Genomic DNA, 23,003 nt, shown 5'->3' with positions numbered 1-23,003 from the left:
GCAAGCTGTGATAATCATGTCAGTTTAAAACAAGAAAAAAAGGCTTTTAAATTACTAACCGCAACACCATGAAGATAGATCTTTTTCTTTATACAAAACAAATATACAAGATTTCCATACATCCATATAAATGAATGGTTTGGTCATTTCTTCTTACTTAAAATTCATTTTAATATATATACTGTATATATTTACATATTAACTTAAAATTCGTTCATACCCAACGTAAGTGGTTTTCAGTTCATCATCCATTACTCACACATGGATGTGGTTCACAACAGTATTATGACCAGGGCCTCTGTCAGCAGGGCAGGCGATGGCAGAGAAACAAGTCCTCTACTCATCCATGATGCAACATTCACTCTTTCTTCCCCCCTTATCTCAACAACAGAATATGCATTATTTTTTTCTTAAGTGAGAACAGTTTACTTTAAAAGGATCCTGCGCAGGTTCTTTACAAATGACGGTAACCAGCAGTACCCATTAGCTTTTCCAAGCAACAGCTCTGTCTTCACAAATCTTGTGTTAGATACAAATACTGATATGCAAAAAGAGCTAATTTCTTAAAAGAAAAACAATATGTACAGAAATGCAGCATAACGAATGGAATATACTGAATGCAATAACTTAGTTTTTCAGCCAGTTTGATTATACATTGTGGCTCAGTGGATGCCAGGCCAGTTCACAGGTTAAATAGAGAAGAGGGGATCAACCTCTCCCTCTGCACACACCATCACTTTGTTTTGTAGCTGTAGACAGTGGCGGTACGACCGTTTCATTCCATCAGGGACAAACTGCGATAGAAAATACAAATCCTTACAAACATTGTGTTTTTAAAGCTACTTGTGAAACAAAACAGTGCAATAGGTGCAAGCGCGCCAGTTGTTGACCCTGTAGTGCAGCTGATTGAATGGATCGCTATAAGAAGGGATTTGTAGAGGAGCCTCCTGTTGGGTACTGTGCAGGTGGAGCCGCACCCTGGAAGGAAACAGGGATAAACAAACCGTCAGAGAAAAAGTGTTGAGGAGTGTCAGAATAAATCCAGTATCCATTAATGAAATGAAACATGACAAGCAAACACTTTTGGAACTGAAACAGTGGCAATGTAGTCAGTGGTACAAAGGAGGAGTAGGCTGAGGGCTTTATCTCTATCAAACAATAATCTTAATCTCAGACAGGATATCATGCCCTGAAGCTCTCTTACTAACCAGGAATGGGTTGCTTGACACCATCGGTCCAGCCATTGCCTGACCGAAAGGAGTCGCAACAGGCTTAGCCTGGCCAAAGGCTGGAAATCCTCCACCTGAAAGACACGTACATGTCATTTAGAACATATAATAAAATACACAACCTGAAAATCAATTACATGACTAACAAAACAAGTAGGACTACTTTTAGAGAACTAACTGATGCTGATACTTCTAAATTATATGTTCTACACTGAGGCATACACACCGTTGGGTTGCTGGGGATATGCAGGAGGCTGGGGGAAGGGAGCCTGTCCAGGAAACGGTTGCTGGAAAGTTCCACTAAAGCTAGTAGGAAGGTTGAAGCCTGCAACATTCCCAAATCCAGACGGCATACTCATGGAGCCTGTGCCAAATGATGCTGCAACACAGCAAGAAAACTGCTTAATGATGATTACACAAGACTAGACAACATCTAGAGAACATCTACAACATAAAAAGTGGTTTTATAACACATGCAATAGCGCACACACACACACGTTAGATTATACAAGAGCTGGCCAATATCAGCAGTAAAATAAACGTATTTAAATACTGAGAGGCTGCTGATATCTGCAGTTTGTTAGACAGCAGTATACTGAACTGGGGGATTGCATAGCAACATAAAGACTGCTATAGCAAATGAGGGAGTAGAAATATACCAATTATGCCTAAACACTGTGTGATCAAAAGTCTGACATGAAGCTACCAAACTTGTAGTGTAGCACCAGCGACTGATATCTGTGATTATTCATAGAGTGTGGCAAGTGGAATCAAACTGTGGTGAATAGAACAGCTAGCTGGAAATTGAAAAAGACAAGATTTGGTAGAAATGCTTCATCTAATTTAAATGAAACTAAATCAATGATTGGAACTACAAGCGACTGAATATGTGAGCAGAAGCAACAAGGAGATGCTCTTGATATCAAGTCAGGAAGATTATTTTAACATCTAACAGGGTTTAGTCATTGGATGAAGCATTTTACGACCACCAACCTAATGAATAACTAACTTAGTTTATGCATTTGAAAGCAAAGATAGTTTCAATAATCTCCAAAAAGGGAGACAATACTTTTCTTTGCCAACTACTAAAAGGAAAATGTTGAGGAAGCCATAGTCACTGAGATGTAAAGTAAGATGAGCAATTAATAATTATTTATATATATTATTTATTTTTTAAGAAAGCAGAGCATAGTGCTCAAAACCAAAGGTGAATTCATGTACTTCTGTACACCTTTCTTAAACTATATTTTAAATCCTTCAACTAGAGTTACATATTGTATTGTGTATTGATATTTTGCTTAATGAGTAGAGTCTGATTTAATAAACGGTTTTGTTCTCCAGAATAAATTGTGCAAGGTGCTAAGAGGATTTCCTAATACTTTACAACCCATTTATTTTAAACTCAGACTCAACCTAACCCATTCTTATCTATGGTATCATAACACTGCTCACCTCTCCCAACATTTTCCTGGAAAAAGATGGGCAGTTCCAGAGTGATGTGTAGAAGAGTGACAGAGAGCAGGGAACCTACCAAAAGTGGGGGGATAACCCTGCCCATGAAGAACCCTCATCAAGTCTGTCCAGCGTGGCAAGAGCAATCAAAAACAACTGGATCTGAATTTCTACACCCGACTGCTTCTTTTATCCTTCTTGTGCACAGCAGTTTGTCAGAGATTTTCTGAAATACCCAGATTTGATCATTTTCCTCTTCTACTTGTATTTAAACCTGATCTCTCAGGAATATTCAGCATCATAGCAACCCAGTTGCCACTTTTGGCGTGAAAGGAAATCAAACAAATAACAAATATTGTATTATAATGTATCACACCTGCAGTTTCTTTCAAAATTAAATAATTTTAATCTGCACTTGTACTAATTTATTTGATTGGGTGTCCACATGGGTGACACATTCACATAAGCATACACACCTGCTGCCGCCACCACATTAGCCACTCTGCCGTTGCTCTGGAACGGGTTGGTGGGAGGTGCCGCAGGGGCAACTCCAGCAGCTACGAACGGATTAGTTGACGGAGGTGCTGGAGAGATGCATTGAGTCACCAAACATGAGTACAGATTACGAAAACAGATCAGTTAACATTTTGAGCTCTATAAAGTAAAACCAAAAACTGAATCAGAAAGGATGCCATGTCTTAAGTCCAAAGCAGTGAGATGATAAAATGCCCAGAAACCAGCTGTAATTCTATAGAACATAGAATCCAAACAACTTTGTGATGTGTGAAGTAGATTGACTAAAAAACAAAAAAAATTTCTCCAAAGAAGAAGTAAAGCTTATCGATGTCTGACATTATGAGAACTTAATGCCACTGCTTAATGATCCAAGCCCTCATTCTCTGATCACATCTGCAAACTAGTCTGATATCTCAACCAGTTCTTTGCAAAATAAAGTCTGCAAAATCCCTAAAGACAAATCTAGCTGGAATTGCCTACGACCCACTGTACCTCACCACGTAGAAGTTCTGCATCATTACTGATTTCAGTTACGGAGCAAAATAAGAAGAAAACATTAGAAAACACTTACCGCCGAAACCGTGAGCCATGCCAGGCAGGGCCTGCTGTGCTTGTGCTGTTGACACCCCAGTCTCTGAGCCAAACACACTCCTGCAGTGAAGCAACATCAACACATGGAGTCATCAGAGAAGACAGGAAAAAGATGAGAACCTCCATAATGCTATATGACAGATAATGCTTTCACTGTACGTCTGCGTTGCATGGTGCTTTGGATTAAAATAACTTTGCCGGATTATTGCCAGCTGTGACTGTATTTGTCAGGGATGTTGTGATTTTTATCATGTCTGACTAAAGTGTTGTTTCACAGGTGGCTGACCTTCCTCAGAAGGAAGTGTTGCTTTAGATCAAGATGTTTTCTAGTGTTCGGAAATGCCATCCTGTCTGACACTGGGGATAAGATGGACCTTGAGAGAGTCTCCACTCTCACACAGAAAATGACGATCCTGCATGCAAAATAAAAAATTCCCTGACATTCTGTAAACTGTATTTCAGTCCACTGGTTCACACCTATCAGCTATTACACCCTTATGTTTTAACAGTTTGGTCTTAAAGAGATACTGCACACCGAAATGTTTGTTGAGCTATACGCTAATTTAAATGACATGTTGTAATATCACAGTTATTACCAGATTTATAAAAAAATCTACATATATGGGTTGAACATGGCTTAAATGCCACATAGTGTTTCAAATCATCTTGGACCTGGCAGGGGGTTGTCTCTACAACTTGACATTTATTTATCCAGGCATGTCTCAGCTCTGCCTCCCACCACTGCATTCTATTTTTTCAATTTTCAGGGGAGTGACACATGATACTTATGGTTGAAGTGGCATTTTAAACACTTTTACCAAGCTAAAAGTATAAAATTGTGAATTACAAATGTTGATGAATCAATTAATTATTGAGAATTTGTGCTGGGGTGTGTGTTTGTTCTTTGCGTAACCTCACCCATGTGCGGTGCTGGTGGTGTTGTAAACACTGGTGGTAGGGGCTGGGGAACTGAAGACAGTATCAAGCTCAGCGAGAGCAGCATAGCGATCGCCCCCTGTTAGCACCGCTGGCTGCTTCTGGGGAAAACCACCCACTCCAGCTGGTGTGGCTGAGCTCGCCACTACCGGAATACCCCCTGCAAACAAAGCACATAAATAGCAGAGATTGGTTCAGTCTATTCCAGCTCAACTAATCCAGGAAGAAAATTCTAATTTTAAAACACACAAACAAAAAGGTCCAGGGATTGCCGCCATTTTCAACCTATTAAAAAACAATGGGGAATAGATGTTCAATCATTAGGAAATGCGCATTTACTAGACCAGAAACAAAATAAACTAGTACCAGCCCAGAACAATTCACAGATGCTTGAGGGCCAGAATTAAGAACAAGTGGAATTAATAATGCCCAATGACAGCAATGCATTAGTCATTCTATAGAGTAAGAAGCCAGATCCACCATGTGCATGTGCTTTGATACAGGCTAGATGCATAACACTGAGGTCATGAGATTCATTTTGAAAAAAACTAAATGGTAAGGCCATCTCAAAATACAACTAAGCCTTGGCTAAGTCAGACATCAGGCGACACAGAATACGATTTTTGCTAGAAAATGTAAATCAGCCCTGTTTCATGAGAGACTTCCTCTGTAGAAGAAGACTGAGAGGGATTTAAATCTGTATGCTGTTTTTAGTTGTGTCAACTTCCTTTTTTAGTCAACCTCTACCCGGTCTAGCACTACAAATGAGATCTATGAAACAGGCTAGGCAGGAGAAGTTTACCTTGCTCTGTTATGGCAGAGCTAAACATGTTATCCAGGTCAGCCAGGACTGCGTATCTATCAGCAGGGATGCTAGTACTCTGTACAGCATCTTTGCCAGCTCCTGTGGAGTTACTCTGGGAAGAGGAACTGAAGGCTCCAAAGTCAGCACTACACGATTTGTGGAAGTTGTCAAATTTTGCAAAATTGGCATTTGCTAGTCCCCCTGAAGCACTACCTGTATGAAAGAGAGAGATTCAAGAATCATAAGGGGGACCTTGATTGTTGGTTTTGAGTGACAGCAATAACACGGTGTAAGGGACAGAGAAAGCTGCATGGGGGGTTAAGGCTCGGGCTGAGATACTTTTATCTACATAAAAATAGATACGTTATCTATCGGATAGATAGCAACAAACTTCTAAATGACTTACTCCATGCTGTGCTATGCTGGCTCTCCATGAGCCTATGAACCTGACAAATGTATGAAATTATAATTTATTTGTGTTAGAGTCAGTTGACGTACAGAGCAGCACCTTTCTTAAGTGGCTCAGTTACAACTCAAATCAGCACCATACTGTGGATGAAGGCAGTCACAGACAAAACCAGACAAAATGTATTAAATGTGACATGGAAAACAACTTGATAAACAATTAAAAAGATTGTTAGTCAGTCGACCTGTATGATTAACTGGACTCTATAATGAGTAGACATAACTTTCAACCAGACACAAGATTGTTACTGGGCAAACAAAAATATAATTTTTACAAAAAACCCCAACCTATTCAAGAACTACTGAGAGCTTTACCACTGTAGTTTCAATTTGTTTCACATCTATACTTATGTTCAACAACCATGTGAAATCAGGGACGAATAATAATATATACCATTATATTAATGTAATTCAGTCAGCACAGATTTGTTTGTGCTGCAATAACTGGAATAACACATCAATATTTATTATTTAAGAAACCGCTAAAGACATATCACCATACTGATACTGAGGTAAACCTGAATCAACACAGATTGGTGTTGGGGAGATTAAGCGGAGAAAAGGTGTTTTTAACCAATAAAACAAGGATACCTAAAAACAGTGGAAATCCTACAAGTCAATAAGAGGCGTTTTTAACAGCCTGAGAAAATCAGGTACACCTGCGGTTGACTGTTGTCTCCTCACGTTACCAATTCCTAATGATTGTTTTAGTTAAGGTGCAACCTTGAAATTACCAACCATGTATCTGTGCTTTTTTTGTAGTAACTGATCTTTTTCACAACGTATGGCAGCAACCATCACAGCTTATTATTCCTGTTATTAACCAGCAAGATTGTGATGCAGACACAAAAAGACAAACATGCTGCGGCACACGTTACATCCAGAGAAGAGCATCAGAACATGTTTTAGAGATGGTGGAAAGAGGGGAAGCTGTTAAGGGAACAAGCCCAGAGAGAGACTTACTGTGTGCACCCTGGAGAGGTAGAGCAGTTGCAAACTCACCCATACTGCGGCTGGATGAGAGCACAGTGAATGCTGGCAGCCGAAAAATCAAAGAGGGGAGGGAGGGATGGAGAAATGGGGCAATGAGCAACGTTAGACAGGGCGGAGAAACAAAGAAAAGACATCAGACAAACCATAGGAAAAAAAATTTAAAGAATGAAAGCCAAAGAAAATCAAGTCGTGTTGAAGCAAAGGATGAAAATGCACATGAGACAAAATGAACAGCTGAGGCCAGATAGTTAGTCAGTGTCTGTAGGAAGGGGACTATCTTACCAAGCCACAATAGAGAGTGTAGATTTATCTATCAGGCAGTAGGCATGCTAAAGAGATCACTGAGGAGATCCAAAATAAGAAGGCTACCTATATATACCTCCAGCAGAGGGCGCAGTAGTACACAACATTTTCCAGAGACTAGGAGTTGCAGGCTTAGGTGATTGATATGAGACACTGTTTTTGTGTGAGAATATAGAAGGCACAGTCCAACCATCCATTGCAGATAGTGTTTATTATTTGGGGGTCACAGTGGGGCTGGAGCCAATCCCAGCTGACAGTAAGTAAGAGGTGGTGTACACACCCGACAGATCGCCAGCCCAATGCAGGGCGAAGACAAACTACCTCTCACAATCGTCTTTGGACTAAAGGATGAAGCCACACCTCCACTTATAAAGACCCTGGGTAAACTGAGGTTCAGCTGTGAGAGGTCAGCACCAAACACTGCAGCACTGTGCCACCCACGAGAAAGGTGCTCCGTTAAGGGCGAGGAAAAACAGCTACTGGTGAGGAAATACTGCAGCATGATGACAAGTACAACATTACTCCTTTATGATATGTTTTTAGACCATGGTGTATCAGATTAAAATGCCAACATTTTGACAAAATCACACAGCATGAATGTATATACTAATATTAAGCCCCTATTATATATACATACGTACATACATACACACATACATACATACATATATGTCATACAGTGCTACAACAATAAATAATATTATTATAAATAAAACTGTGTACCTGATGGCAGCACAGTGTTCTTTATACACTTGGTTACTTGTTTCCCATAACTATATTATTTATTGATTATTGCATATTCAAGAGATAACAGTCTGAATGCTTGAGTGTGGTTAGTGCTGCTCTAGTGTACAACCACTGCTCTCATTTCAAGGATGAATTTGTTGTTGATTATTCAAACAAGTGGGTAACAAATTAAGCTTAAGTAAGTCAAAATAGACATATGATACGATACGAGGCACTCTGAAGCACATTAGTTATGCTCTACGCCTAAGGCACACACAATGTAGACATAACATCATTTACCGTTTCAGTCAACAGCTATTTTTTTGCCATAAGAAAATCTTTGAAGTAAACTAGCGCCACTGGTTGTAAAACTGGTGCAGACACGCCTTTTAAATTAGACATCGAAACAACGGATATCGAATGTGTGTCAAAAATACCTACAGCAGTAAAACACACAAAACATTGATGACTTGACAATTAACATAAGTGACAATGTGCTGTATTAACATAGGATGTAAATGCCTGTGCATACAAATCCACACAAATGTAAAATATATGCAAGACTGGTTTGGATGTGTGTTTGTCCAGTGAGGAGAACTACCTGTATTTGAGGGTTGGAATGGGGCTTGGGGTGCGGAGGGGAAACCTGATGATGCAGAAGTGCTCCCAAAGGCATCAAAATTTGCAAAGTCTGCATTTGCGTTGGCATTTTGTGCTGCTGGAGGTGGTGTCAGGATGAGGTTCAGACAAGAGCGACAAAAAGACAATGAAAGGATAACAATGGATGAGACAATAATAGAATGAATACATAAAAATGACAGCCAAAGGCATGGGTGATAGATTGCTAAAACAAATACGATGGGTTATGTGCTTAATGTGAGATATAATTATGGAGTGGTTTAATATAACATGAGAAACAGCTTTAAACGCAGGCAGGATCGTCCGACATTCATCCTTTCCCATTAGATACTGTTTGGACTCCTTGTTGAGCACATGCCATATACACAAATCATTCTTCTGTGCTAATGTTTGCGATGTGGAGATGTGTACATGACACTTAGGTTGCTACATTAAGTTGATGGCTCTTTGAGGGGGTAATGACATTTTTCTCCATGGAAAGAACACTAACAGCCCAATGTTAAAGACATTAGTAACCATGGAGATGTGTCTGTCCAACGGTGAAGTTGGTATTCCAACTTTCAAGCTTCATTTCTCACAGGTGGAAGTGAGGGAATGAGAGAGACTGTGAGGGTGCTGTGAATGTGTGTTAGTGACAGAGAAAGGGAAAAGACAGAGCGCTCTACTGTTATCTCCACAGACAGATTTAATTATGTCATGTAGCAGATCGCATCACTGCTTTCTGTTCTTGAGATTGACAGCGATCAATGAAATGTATCTTTCCCACTTTGCCAGGGTTGTAAAACTCCTGGCTGAGTCTGATAAACCACTTCATACCTCACTAAACGTTGCCTAAAAAAACATTCTTAGGAACTATTTGGTTTTTAAAATGTTGAAATGAGATTACAGTTAACTGGATAAATATGTAAATTGATGATATTTTTAGTTTTATCACATTTAGCATTTTGTCAAGTGGCTATGGTATAAGCAGGAGAACATCTATCCAGTTTGTACATTCCACTGCTGTAATGGATAACATGTGGTAATCCATTACAATTCAGGAATGCACAACTTGTCAGGTATTATCCTTTACACAACATACGGTGATGTTTTGAAGTATTGTGGGTACGACGTTCAACAGATTCTGCCACAATCTATAAGAGCTGTTGAATATAATACAGCATCATTTAGGATGTGACTGTCTCTTTAAGCACCTGAGAGATTAAATGGCAGTAATGGTTGAAGTTTATTAGTTACATCATTTGCTATGATGTTCTCCAAACGCCTACGAACAAATAAATATTTTATCATGATTCAGATAAAATTGATGTGATTTCACCAATAATTTTAGGGGGATTCAAGTTCTTGTAGACTTTCCTGTTTCAATGACTTGATCGCAATTTGTCTGAAATATAATGACTGATGAATAATTGTTTTGTTGTACAGTCATGCAGTTGGTCTGTTCCTTACTTGTGTGGCTGTTGAAATGTGCAAAGTTTGCAAAACTGGAGCTGGTGCCTGGGTTCATGTTAGGTGGGGCAGCGAAGATGTCTCCACCCAAGTCACTGAGGAGGTCAAACTTCTTGTCGTGGAACTGCTGCTGATGAATTTGTCCACGGCTCACCACTGGAGACTGGTGGAGACAAGAGACAGGTTAGAGAAAGTGCTTGTATGTGTTGATGAGAATGCTAATGAACAGTGTTACCTGAAAACTAGAGAAGACAAGGCAGAGGCCTTTTGAAAATGGTAATGTGTGTCTGGTCCATCGGACACACCATCGTGTAGCTAAGTCGGCTAACTTAGCCACTTCCAGTGGACAGTTAGGCTTACATGGTGTGAATGACTCGAATGCCGGGGCTTGCGAAAAGTTGGATTACACCACATGAGCAGTATGAAGGCATGTTGTGTTTTTTTCTGTTTTATTACATCTGGAGTCTAGGTCACCATTGACTTCAATTGTATTGGACTGTGCTGCAACAAAGTTTATTCCTGAGACTCCAGAGGTGTTTTGTGGACTAAACACTTCACCCACCCCTCCATCTGCATAGTGGTGAGTAGATAATGAGTGAACTTTCATTTTTCTGTGAACTATCCCTTTAAGTAGCAATTGCTCATAACGTGAGCAGGGGGTGCTCATTCGTTTGGTAGGCTACCATCATTATTTTTCAGTGTGTCAAAATATAACATAAATATATTTAAATATTTTCATACTATTGATCTGTCACCATGTTTCAGTTACTATTTGCACAATGATTACATGCAGTGGTGTACGTGTGCTCAGTATCAATTATGATAGAGTGTCAATTGTACCGATACAGAATACACAATTCCTGGAATCACTACTCTTCTCTACTATTCTTGTTGCAAGTATCAAAAACAAGGGATTTATTTATTCAGCAGCCAAGTCACTCAATGTGCACTTTCTGAGAGTGAGACACTCATTTAGCTGTCTGCTGAGTTCACTACACAAAGTGGTAACATTTAAACTTCTGAGGTACCAACATATCATCCAAATTATATATGGCTGATGTTTTAGTTTTTGTCTATGGCTCGCAGATTCAGTGTGTGTGCATGACATAAATCTCACCTGATTTGGTGGGGTGTTCTTGTTGAGGTGTAGGGAGGGGGCTGACTCCCCAAGCAGGGATTTGAGTGGTCTAACCTCTGGGGTGCTGCTGGTGCTGCTGTTTGAGGAGCCAGAGATGGAAGCATGGACTGATGCCACTACTTTGGCTTGTTCAGCAGGTACATACCTGGAAGACAGTTATCATGGCATGAATATTAAAAAGAAATCATAAAAATAGACCATCAAAATAGTAAAGAAAATATGATCAATATACAGATGATTAAATGTTTTCTACAATGAGATAATATTTAAGATAAACTGACATAATCAAAATAACGGCACATAATTTGCATTTAAATAACTATCACTATGCACATCTAAACAAGAAATGTTTATTTGAGTGTAAATGTGATTCACATCCTGAGGAGGAGCCATGAGTCCTTGAAACTAAAAGTCATCACATACAGAAAAATGACTGGTGTTTTTGTGTTAGAGAAGAGAGGCCTTGATGATTGAGAATGCCTGTCTGCGGAAAATGGGGACATGTTGAGACATGCACTGCTCATTGCTCTCATTTTGGAAAAGGCAAGCCACTAAGATGAAAAAGCACTACTACGTAAACTAATAGGTGGATTTAACTAATGATTAACTATTGCTACATAGTCTGAATGATTACCTGAATATCCTGAGAAAGAACTTCTTCTGTGATACGTCTCACTCAAACAGTGACACTGCATAAGCCAACAGTCTCACTAAATCAATATTTACTGTTAATGAGCGACTATCAATATGTCATGCACTTGTTGTTTCAGTCTGCCATTACTTCTATTTGATTAAAATAACTGCTCTCATTAGTTGTGGCACTCAACAGGTGCTATGCACCACTAACATCTATGCTTAACCTCATTTGAGAAACATTGAACCTATAACTTTGTGGAGGAGCTACAACTTGTACATACACCAGCTCGACTGTGTTGACCTACATTGTGTGCATGTAAAGAAGGGTATCTGGTAGCTTGCTTGAGGCAAACTGCTATGAGCTGCTTGAGAGACATTCCACGGCTCGGAGAAGACAAACACAAAGAAAACCTACATGTCTCCACAGTGCACATTGTTTGGGTGTTCTTCGTGTCTTTTAATTGCCAGCTTGTAAAACAGACACTTACCATCGCTTCTTCTCGTATTTGTCTTGAAGGAACTCCTTGACTTTCTGAGGTTCTCTGAAGTCTGGTACTGAGGAGATTCTGTCATCATAAAGCCCGAGCCAGATCTGTTTACAAACCTGGAACACACACAGAGCAACAGAACATGTGACTTTAGGTACAGCATTTTTGTAGCACACACAGCTAATAAAATAAGCTGTGTAAAATAACAGATTCGTATAGATGTTTTTTATTTATTTATCTCTCTATTTATGTATACACCTAATGGGTTTTACAGATATATCCTTCTATTCAATTTTATTTATCTATTCGATTATTAACTTATTTATTGACTTTCTCTGAATAGTTTTCACATCAATACCTCACTTTTCCTTTGGTTTTACTTACTTACTTCTAGTATTTATTTTCAATCAGTCTAAGTCTCACCTTGGCCTTAGGTTTGGATAGCATTCCTAAAGTATTTGCCTAATCCTGTAAAGAGAGCTTTACATGTTTCATGCATGTGTGCACTCAGTGTTGGGTGCCGCTTCATAGATGAAGTGATGGTGTTGCAAGAGCGAGCATGGCTCTTTTATTGTTCATATGCTTCTGCTGCTGATAATTCTCAGAGGGCTTCTGTTCACATGAACATACTCACACCCTAACCCCTAACCCTTTTTAAACTCTTACTAGATGCTATTCTCACTAGAATCTATAGAACTGAGTGCTTTGTCTCTCAGAAAAAAAGAGCGACAGTAGTATTTATATTGCAACCTTGAGGATATATGCATCAGCAGCAACCTTGAGTCTCCTGCGTGTCTGCCTGCACTGCCACTTTGCTGCAGCTTTTAATAGACTGTGCTTCCCAGGTGGCATTGCTCCATTTCATACCCCCTTTACCAGAAATGGCTTTTGATAATGATGCACTTCTGTGCAACAAATACATGTTATTGCATATGAGAGATTGATACGTGTGCGCTATATAATTTAAATGACGGGGATGTACTGTTCAAGAAAAGTTTCAATACAGCTCATGAAATACTTGTGTAAAGGCATAACTGGGTCACTGCACCTGCAGACTCACAACTCTGAAATATCTGTCTACGTGTGTTGTGTCTAATAAGTAAACACACTGTTGCACATTTCCACATTCAACAGACAGAAATATATAATCATCCTAGTGATGTCCTCTATCTGGCCACAAAACTGACTTGCCTTTCAGAGCTGATTTGTTTAACTCCAAGTCCTGAGAGCTGGGTCTTGTTCAGCGTTCTTCACTTGCCATACTTGTTTTGTGGTGAGCAGGTGGATGGTGTGTTTAATTAATAAACAGCCTTGCAATAAATGCATTTACATTTGAATTTTTGTTTGGTTGTTGTAGTGACATGGTGAAGTTTGTACTCTAAAGTGGAAAAGAGAGTAAGCCTTAAAACATTGCTGAAACTGTAATATTCCAGTCTAGTTATTATTACAAGGCTTTATGTTTTGTTAAACTATAAAAAAAATACAATACATTTGTCTTGACAGAGTCATTTTAGGATGAAGGTTACTGTTTACAGTCTTTGTTGTGAAGGACCTTAATGATTGCATGATGATGAGGGGCAACTGTGGCTCAGGAGATAGACCAGGATGTCTACTAACCAGAGGGTCGGCAGTTCGATCCGTGTCTAAGAGTCCTTGGGCGAGATACTGAACCCAAATTGCCCCTGATGGCTGTGCCGACAGTGTATAGGTGACGTATGATACAGAAGATGCTGCACATGGATGCACTAGATTAGATTAGACTTTATTGTCAGACATTATACACAAACAGATAACAGAAACTGGCTGTATGAATGTGTGTGTGAATGGGTTGTTATAGAATTTTCGGAGACACTGTCTCGTCTCCTCTCCTCTCTCTAAGGCATAGTGCAGCTGGCTGTCGTGTTTGGGGAAGTGCGAGAGCTTGGCCAAGGTCAAAGGCTTCACTCCGTAGACACCACAGATATGAGACTGCATGAGCAGGCAATACTGTCTCCAGAACTAGAAAGTACATTTAATTGTTTAGGAACTAGCAAACCCATAGATTAGGTGATCTGTAGGGGTTTAAAGTGTGACTACTGGAAATGAAACTTCAGAATATGAGAGGACAGTATTGATTCTGATCTTCTCCTTGGCTAAGCTCCTAAAAATATTTCAGCATAAGACATCAAAGGGCTCCTCAACACTTTCTTTACTGATGAGTTGACCATTGACGAGCAGATTTTCCACAACATGGGTGAATGGCAAAACTGTACTGTAAAGCTGTATGTCCAGATTTATGTAGGATTTTCATTGAGTTAAAATAGCAAATGTAAGTGTATGATAAAACATTGACGATAAAATGGAAGTTAAACCTGACAGATGGTCTGTAAAGAACACCTGCTGAAGCAGAAGGAAAGTTGACCCCCAACTTAATTAACAACTGTGACAGGGCAGAGAGTCGTTACCTCATTCCCATGTTTCTGTAGGAACTCGATTTCCTGTTGCGTGAAGGTTGTCATGGAGATAGACTTGACTCTGTGGGGTGGATTCAGTCCTCGTCTGTAGGTGAAGACATGAAAACGGGTCAATTAAATTTGAAGACACTGCACATAAAACCTCATCTGGACATAGACAAGATGCCCCCTCTCAGGACGGGGCTGTTTAATTAGCTGACTTGCTGGTGTGAGTTACTGGAGAGAGGGAGACAGCAGCACAGAAGGAAATGACAGAGACAAATAATGACTAAGAGAAATGTTGAAACTTTCTCCTAACTGCCGATGACACAACTGAGGTTGTCAGCGCAGTAAAAGACAGAACGATCTCCCTTAATATAGAAACTTTCATTATGGAGTAACAGCCATTAGCTCACACAAGCTCTGCTCATTTTCCTGAGCAGGTCACAGCTCATGCTGCAACGACCCAAATTAAAAATGCCTCCTAACTGTAATAGTTGAAAAGAGCCATCATTAGGCTTTTATATTAAGCTCCAGGCCTGAGTATTTTTCCTGGACCCACCAGCAAAGTGAAGGCTAATGTTGTGCTGGCTTCAAGGTCGCCACCTATTTTGTCTGCTTGTGTGACCAATCAGCATTAAGAATGCAAGCACACTGCTTTTACTGCTACCAGAGTATAATAGCTTAGAACAACAGCCATGAGAATGATGAAAGGACATATTGCCATACAGTTTAAATGTTTACTGCATTAACCCTTTGTTGTAGGCAGAACGTGTCTTTAATCAATGATCAGATCATAAATTCATCCTTCTGACTAAATCAACAAACACCAGCCTGCAGTAACTTTAAATGTTTTTCTGCAGCAGCTTAAGTACAGAGTAGAATCAAAAACGAGTTATCAGTCAAGTATCATTAAGATAGCTTTAACATTGTGTGGATACTGCAACCCAAATCTTCTTTTTACTACTTAACTACACTGGCAACGCTACATGGTTCCAGTTAAGAACAAGAAATTGTCAGAACCACCGCAATGGTATGCATCCAAGCTTATTGATTCCTTTTTGTCAATGCCGGTATGTTTATCTGACAGTTGTATGTGACAGTTACAGTGATATTAAACTGATGGAAACTTTCAACAAGAAGGGGTCATGGCGAGGAGGAAGTCCACTTGTACCAAGAACCAGAACTGTTGTACGCATGTGTAAAAATGTGGCTTCCTGCTTTAAGTGTGTTGAAGCATGTTATAGCAGTATTGTTCTTTGAATAAGGAAACCATTAATGAAAGAGAATGCCGTATAAATATTTTCTCATCCAATATAGATGACGGACAAACTTGTGCAATAGTGGCTGTGCGAATGTCTGCACAGAGACTTGTGTACACCCTCCAATGCAGAATTTAAATCATATGGACCCTTGCATGCTATCAGGAGATGTTGTTGTACAGTATTGAAGTGTACACTCACAACCCATCTATTTATAAGGTAAAAAGAAAGCAGATGATCCAACTCTGACATTGGCCTTAAAAACCTCAAACTATTCTTGAATTCCAACATGATTTAATGACAGAGTGGTGTAATCACATGATAAAACAATTCTATCATTCAGCTCTAATTGGCAGAGAAATAATTACTTGTACTCATGTCTTGTTATAACAGCAATCGCTCCAATATTTACTCCTGCCATTTAAACAAGGGTTGATCTTGTTTTCATTTCGAATGAGCTTTGTATGGTTCTCCTGCATCTGTATGCCTGAAGTATTGCAGACTGGGGTGTTATTAAGACATTCTCTGTTCTCTTATGTGGAACAAGGACATACAGCTGGAAATCAAGAAATCCACTGTTTCTCCAAAGTTTCTCTTTTAGAAAACTTTTTTCTAAACTATTCAACTTTTTTGCCAAGATGTCTGAACAGCAGCTGCTCCTTCCCTACTCTGAAATGCCCTGTTGCTCAAACCACCTGTTACGCCCTCACTTGCATTTGCTGAGGCATGGGTGGGGTTACAGGTTAAAGACCTTTGGTCCTGACTTTATTAAAAGGTAGCACATTTCCTCAAAAATAAAAGGTTCTCTGATTAGGATATTTGCGGCCACAAACTGATCACCAAGGAAGCAGTCTTGATACCAACTACCAATCTTATTTTCAGAAATCAGAAATATTTAACTGATCCCTGAAAGGTAATTGGTCCACTGTAGAGTTGCTCCATTGTGTTATCTGATTGGTTATTCTGATCTCAGCCTTTAGCCACCAATCAACTATTTATTTTAAGTTATACTTTATATATTCATATTCACTTACAGCTGATACCATTCGATATTTAGTTGCTTGTTTTTGTAAGGTGGTCATTACAGTTCTCCAGGGAATTAGATCTGCAGTGTCACAATTACAAACACAATGTTGTACACATAGGAGGATCCTAAAGTGAAATACTAGCCGACACTGGTAAATTATTCACTGCTGTCACCCCTTACACAAACTTGTTCTAATCTCCATCCATTCTTTACACATCCGCCAATCAGACGACAGTACAAACTCTTACAGACAAGATTTGTATTTTAATAATAAGCTCAGATGGGGAATAAAATTACCAAACTTAGTCCACACAGCATGTATGTTAACATCTAGGTATCTGTGTCAATTAACACCCAAAGATCATGCAACTACTGAAGAAACTGTCCATACGTCTTCAACACAATATGGAGTAACTCCATGGGATCTACTGGGGCTATTTCTGGGGTAATGTCTTCATGATGTTGTGGCCACAGATATGTCATGCTGGTGTCAGTTAGAGAGAAAAGATTAGGTCAAAGAAATGACACAAACCAAAAAGAAATTCTCTTAAAGAAACTTGTTTGAACATTTCAAGGATCTGACATGGAAATTAAAGTGGCTTCATTGCCAAATCAATTTTGACAAAAAAAAATATCAGTTTAAGTTACTATAAATTGAAAAAACGTCAAACACAAAAGGCAATAAACTCATGGCAAAGTAGAAAAAGCATCTGCCGAAAATCAGAAGACAGAATGCGTGAGTAGGTCTTATTTGTATTTTAATGTGTTGTTCAGTGCCCTGAGGAAGGCAGATCAGATCATAGTCTCATGAAGATGAAACTAGGTCAGACATGGTGAAAGTCCCATGGCCCCTAAGGCCTAAAATATGATGGTAATATCTCTAACCAGTTGCCCGATATGGAATTCTGATACTGTAGTTTACTGTACTGTGCATCAAATACACAATGTCTTCCTGTCTTGTTTAATTCAAAGTCTTTCTCAACTTATCCACAAACTTGCAGAAGAAGAAGCCATGATATAATCTGGCTCTTTTTATATCCAGTGACACACAATATAACTGTCAGGCCATTCGTTCTGGATTCCAGTCTGGTAATGAGCCTAGCAACACAATGTTATTGCCCTACAGACCAACACACCTCTTATTTCTACTAGACAAAGTAGATATACAGTTGTGACGGTGTTCAGCAATAGTCAGGGTGACTGTTGTACTACAAAATATTAAATGTTAGATTATTATTACTCATTTATTAATATAAAACGAGGACTTTACTGCAGATTATTTTCTTCACTAAATTGTTGGGTTTGTACAAATTCTAATAACAGTGAGAAATACCATCAGGAGAGCTCAAAATGATCAAAACATTAATTTACTGTAGATGTTTGACAGCTCAGCCATTCTGACTGTGTCTGTACCTTTCACCCTCCCCCTCTCTGTCTCTTTCTTTCTAGCACACTTATATCAGCCCTCAAGCAGAGGAAATTGTCAGTCACACCCTGGCTCTGACACCCATGAGCCGGGCTATGACATTTTTACAATAGTATATTTTATGATCAACTTTTGAATATTCCTTATTTATCATTGAGATAGAAGTTATAAACTCGACCAGTCAGTTAATATCCACATTTATTGCAACCATCCATTATCAAGGACTCACGTTGGATTTGGGGGAAGCCACAGTAATCTCATGCTGTTGTTTTGCATCTTTCTTGGGGTATGTTGACAAGTGATATCAGTCCGTCTTTACTCGGCCACTTTCTCTGCTAAGTGTGTGTGTGGTGCAGATATGTGTCTTATTGTGCATGGTGTGACAACTTTTAATTTTCGTACTTATGGCATACTGGGAAGGTGGTATACGACTTCTCCACAAGTGACACTATATTTATGGGGAGTATTAAATTATTAAAACTATTAATTTGGTATGCATAAATTAAAATTACTTCTTATCTCAAAATATTTAACGCAGCCGATTAGCAATTTAATCAAACCGTTGTTTAACTCGGGTAGCTAAGTCAACTTTCATATCATGTCTACCAGATCGTCAAATAGCATCATCACATATTGCACAATAAAATAATTATGACCTGCTCACTAGTGTATATGAGAGCAGCTAAGCTCCAGGGCGAGAGAAACTGGCAAGGACAAATCTCAAAAGAAAAGAGAGGCTATACACCAGGCGTCACTTTGCTGCTCTAAGTTCCTACAAAAAAGATATTTTACACCTTCTCTATTTTACATGGTTCACTGTCTAATTAGCATTTATACCTAGTGACAGCATTCATAATTTGCCAGACATACAATGCTAAACTGAGGAAACATTTTTAAGATGTAAAATGTCACAGACAGAGCAAAACCACACATGCAAAGTTCAAATCATGTCTGCTAACTTGCCATTGATTATTATTGTTGTGAACATTTAGCGTCAGTCACAATCTCTGTCATGGCCTTCAGTCTGTTGCAGCCCTGCTTACTCAGGAGCAGATAGGCCAAGTGGGGTTGCTTCCTGCCATTGGCAGTTCTCCAGAAAACAGACATTGTAAGTGGTATACCTCCTGGGAAGGTCTCCACCTTCATAAGGAATGTGTTTACATAGCAGATTCCAATTCCACCCTTTCAACAACCATGTGGGGGTGTGTTCTGAGGATAAGTCATTTGCCCCTGCTATCACCCCCAAACTAGGTTACTGCTCCAAATGCAAATTCTATAAATAAATACAAAACTTCTAAGATTCAAAAGACATTGTTTTAATCAGTAATAAAATATTTCATGACAAATGAAAAAAAGGTATACAGGACTGGATATCAGTGTTAAGGGGCTTTGCGTTGCTTTTGTTGTAAATAAAAATTTTTTTAAAAAAGACATCGACACTGCCTTGTTCCTAAAACAGTCATAGAACTATTCATCATGTCTTAGCATGAAGCGTTACCTGTGTCGTCACGTACGCTTGGTGAGAATTAAAAGGAAACTGAGCAGCAGACACTGAATTCTCTGCCACTTCCTGTCGCACATATTTAAAAAAATAAATCACATGCTGCTGATGTAGGCGCACAGCAAGGCCATACCACTTCCTGAGCCTACAGTCACACCAGGCTTCCTGCATACATCTAACAGACATCAGTCCTGTCCAACAGCCCTCTGCTCAGAAGATTTTTTTTTACTAACACCCCCCTCCCCCAAACATGTTTTGTCTAAATAAAAAAAGTGGGTGAGATCTACAGAAGAAGAGAACACCAGAGGAATCGTGATCTTGAGCTATAAAAGAAGTCAATTAACTCAGATTACAGTCTTCAACACCAAAGGGTGAGCAGATGGGAAATTCACAGTGGATTCCCCATAGACCCACTGGTGAAGTGAAATGGAGGGCAAGCTCTGCCCATCAGCAAGCACACAATTAATCTTATTATTTTCAGCTCTATAGAAGAAAACCTTCAAAGATGACACAACTGCAACAGTTTGCACAGATTAAGGTCTCAAGACCAAGTCAAACAAGGGCTTGATGTTAGGTAAACTCTGAGGGGCAGGGGGTTTAAAAATGTGTCAAAGCAGACATTGTTCCTCTGTCGACTAATACAACTAAAGTCATCTATGGCGAATTGCTGACTGAAAAAATAATACTTTCCTTTTCCTGTGCAAAATCATTCGAATAATAATTTCTCAAACAGAGAATGGCTGGGTGATTTCCATAAAGCATTAAGAGGTACCGGTGCAGGCTACTGGCAGGATGACCAGGACAGCATGGACAGATGAACAGCTTATCAAGTTACCTGCTGATAGCCAAACACCACTTGAATGATTTCAATTATAAAGGTTTGTGATATGCAAAGATATTTTTATATGTTTACAAAAACAAGATAAACTATTTTAGCAAAGATTGGACAAGCATGAAAATGCTATTTAAAAAACGCCATACCTGTGATGCCATGGCTGTGGCCGTGATCTAGGAATAAAAGCATATGCATAGAAGGCCCTTTTCTCAAAACTGATGAACAAACAGGTAAGACTGGAATTTTCATTATGTCAAAGCAGTTAGAAGAGAGAGCCGAATAATCCCAAAATGTCTTGAGGGGGAAAGTAGTAGTTGACAAAACGTTATGCAATTTGGATAATATAACACAAACGTTTCCTCCATGTCAGTCTGTCATGGAAGAATTTGATGGGAAGATTACAACAGGCTGGATTTCTCTCTACATCTTTGCTTAACTCACATATGATATCAACTGGACCTTTTCTAAAGTGCCACATTTGACAGCTGAATTGAGGTGGAATACTTAATACTTAATAAGAACAAACAGAATGCTTCACTAATCCCAAATCCCAAGCTACAGATGCTTGGTTACACAACTGCAGGGCAAAGCTTTAAGTCAGGAAAACCCAATCTAAAGTCAAACACCCAGCTACAGTGGAAATATCAATGCGGTGGGTAGGTTTTCGTTATGAGTCGCTTTTGGAGGTAAACTACTGATATGAGAGAATCTGTAGAGAAAAGAGAGGAAGCAATGCTGGTATTTTTTTACAGTGTAACACAGTGGATGACTGGATTAAATGCAACTGATAATGGTATGAAAACAGGCAATGCATTTATCAGTCAAATCTCAAAATGATGCGACTTTCACAAGCCTAGTAACAGAAGAACAGATTGTTATAGAAACCAAATAGATATCTTAGGCTCTATTACATATAATAACTTCTATATTAAACCAAACATAATATTAAACACAACCAACGGCAGGACCAGTTTGAAATTTGATTGGCCAATGAATTGCCACTGTACTGTCAATATATATATATATATATATATATATACACACATTTTTAAACACATAATTTGCAAGGAACAATTTGCAAAATGTATTCAATGATGTGTGGCTTTGCTCAAAGCCATAAAGTTAAACAGTTACCAAGGAATTCCTTCATGATTTGTGCATGATATCAGCTTTATGTGGTGGCCGATGGATCTTATCAGAAAAGGTCTGAGGAAGACATGTCTCGTTAAATGAGAGAATACATGATTTAATGGGAGCAGGGCTGGGCACTTAAACAAAATCAATACTTATTACAATATAATTTTCATCAAAGCAACATAACTACGGGACAATACAAAGTGATGCATTGTGTAGGCACAGTGAGGAGGCATTTCACATAATTGATCTGTATCAGATTCGTAAAATATTTTGTGCTTGTCATTCTCTGTTCATGGCGGACAGTTTAAAACCACAAGCTTCAGCCAGGAGCAAAAATCAACCCTGAAACTTGGGCCATTATTCGTGATCATAATCGATTTCGACTGTCATGGTACTTTATATATCGTAATACATTTGGCCATTTTGTCTGTCCAGCCCTATTAACCAGAACCACTGGTAGATAACCAGGTCACTATTTGTTACTTGTAAACGCTGCCCTGCAACTAGTGGTGCGCTTGGCTCGGGGCTGATCCACAGACCTGCCTCTCATGTGTCACATAAGTTCACTGGTTAGCATGAGAAGCTGGAGTCAGCTAGCATCCCGGCGGCTTTGCTAGCATGCTGTGACCAGAGCACTGGCACTGGAGCGCACCCCGCCCAACACCAGAGCCACAGAGAGACAATGTCACAGCGGCTCAGCTCCCACTGACTCTGGGTAACAACCATCCCCGCGTCTAGCTAGCGCTGCCCGGGCTAACCGGTCCACATCGTTACCTTGTGTGGCCGCTGCAACGGTTAAAATCATGTGCGCCATGTCTGAGCTAAGGTCACCCGGCGACTTAATACTCACAGGATGCCGGAGCAGGAGGTGCACACGAAGGAGCCCACGGTCATGTTGGCGTAGGTCGGGCCGCGCTGGTCGCAGTCGAAGCACTTTCTGTTGGGGGGCAAACTCGTCATCTCTCGCAGCATCTTCAGGTGTTTCTCCTCCTGTTTTCGCTTCGCGCTCGCCGCCAT

General features: G+C 39.5%; 1 protein-coding gene across 12 annotated transcripts; it reads right to left on the bottom strand.

Annotated features, from left to right (window-relative positions):
• Positions 1-69: 69 nt before the first annotated feature.
• agfg1a (ArfGAP with FG repeats 1a) lies at positions 70-23,003 on the bottom strand. 12 transcript variants are annotated; one of them, XM_020095214.2, is made up of 14 exons: positions 22,837-23,003; positions 14,811-14,904; positions 12,367-12,482; positions 11,222-11,387; positions 10,105-10,267; positions 8,618-8,734; positions 6,958-7,029; positions 5,527-5,742; positions 4,707-4,884; positions 3,769-3,848; positions 3,158-3,265; positions 1,456-1,608; positions 1,209-1,303; positions 70-978 (listed from the first exon to the last, which is right to left on the bottom strand). In XM_020095214.2, exons 1-14 carry the CDS (start codon positions 23,001-23,003, stop codon positions 919-921), a joined length of 1,785 nt encoding a protein of 594 aa, XP_019950773.2. In that variant the 3' UTR covers positions 70-918. The 12 variants fall into 12 exon arrangements, with proteins under 12 accessions (XP_019950773.2, XP_019950775.2, XP_019950774.2 ...); XM_020095216.2 differs by having other exon boundaries at positions 6,997-7,029; XM_020095215.2 differs by having other exon boundaries at positions 8,618-8,731.

The sequence above is a fragment of the Paralichthys olivaceus genome, chromosome 11, assembly GCF_024713975.1.
Source record: "Paralichthys olivaceus isolate ysfri-2021 chromosome 11, ASM2471397v2, whole genome shotgun sequence".
NCBI classification, from domain to species: domain Eukaryota; kingdom Metazoa; phylum Chordata; class Actinopteri; order Pleuronectiformes; family Paralichthyidae; genus Paralichthys; species Paralichthys olivaceus.
This window is presented reverse-complemented; position numbering and strand designations above follow the sequence as displayed.

Bases quoted from the DNA above. Each gene is read 5' to 3' on its own strand.
- agfg1a (XM_020095214.2), bottom strand. From the start codon at position 23,003: ATGGCGGCGAGCGCGAAGCGAAAACAGGAGGAGAAACACCTGAAGATG. The intron at 10,268-11,221 runs GTGAGATTTATG...TGTCTCCACCAG, and splicing joins AGAACACCCCACCAAATCAG to TCTCCAGTGGTGAGCCGTGG. The intron at 4,885-5,526 runs GTAAACTTCTCC...CTTTGTTTGCAG, and splicing joins CTCTGCCATAACAGAGCAAG to GGGGTATTCCGGTAGTGGCG.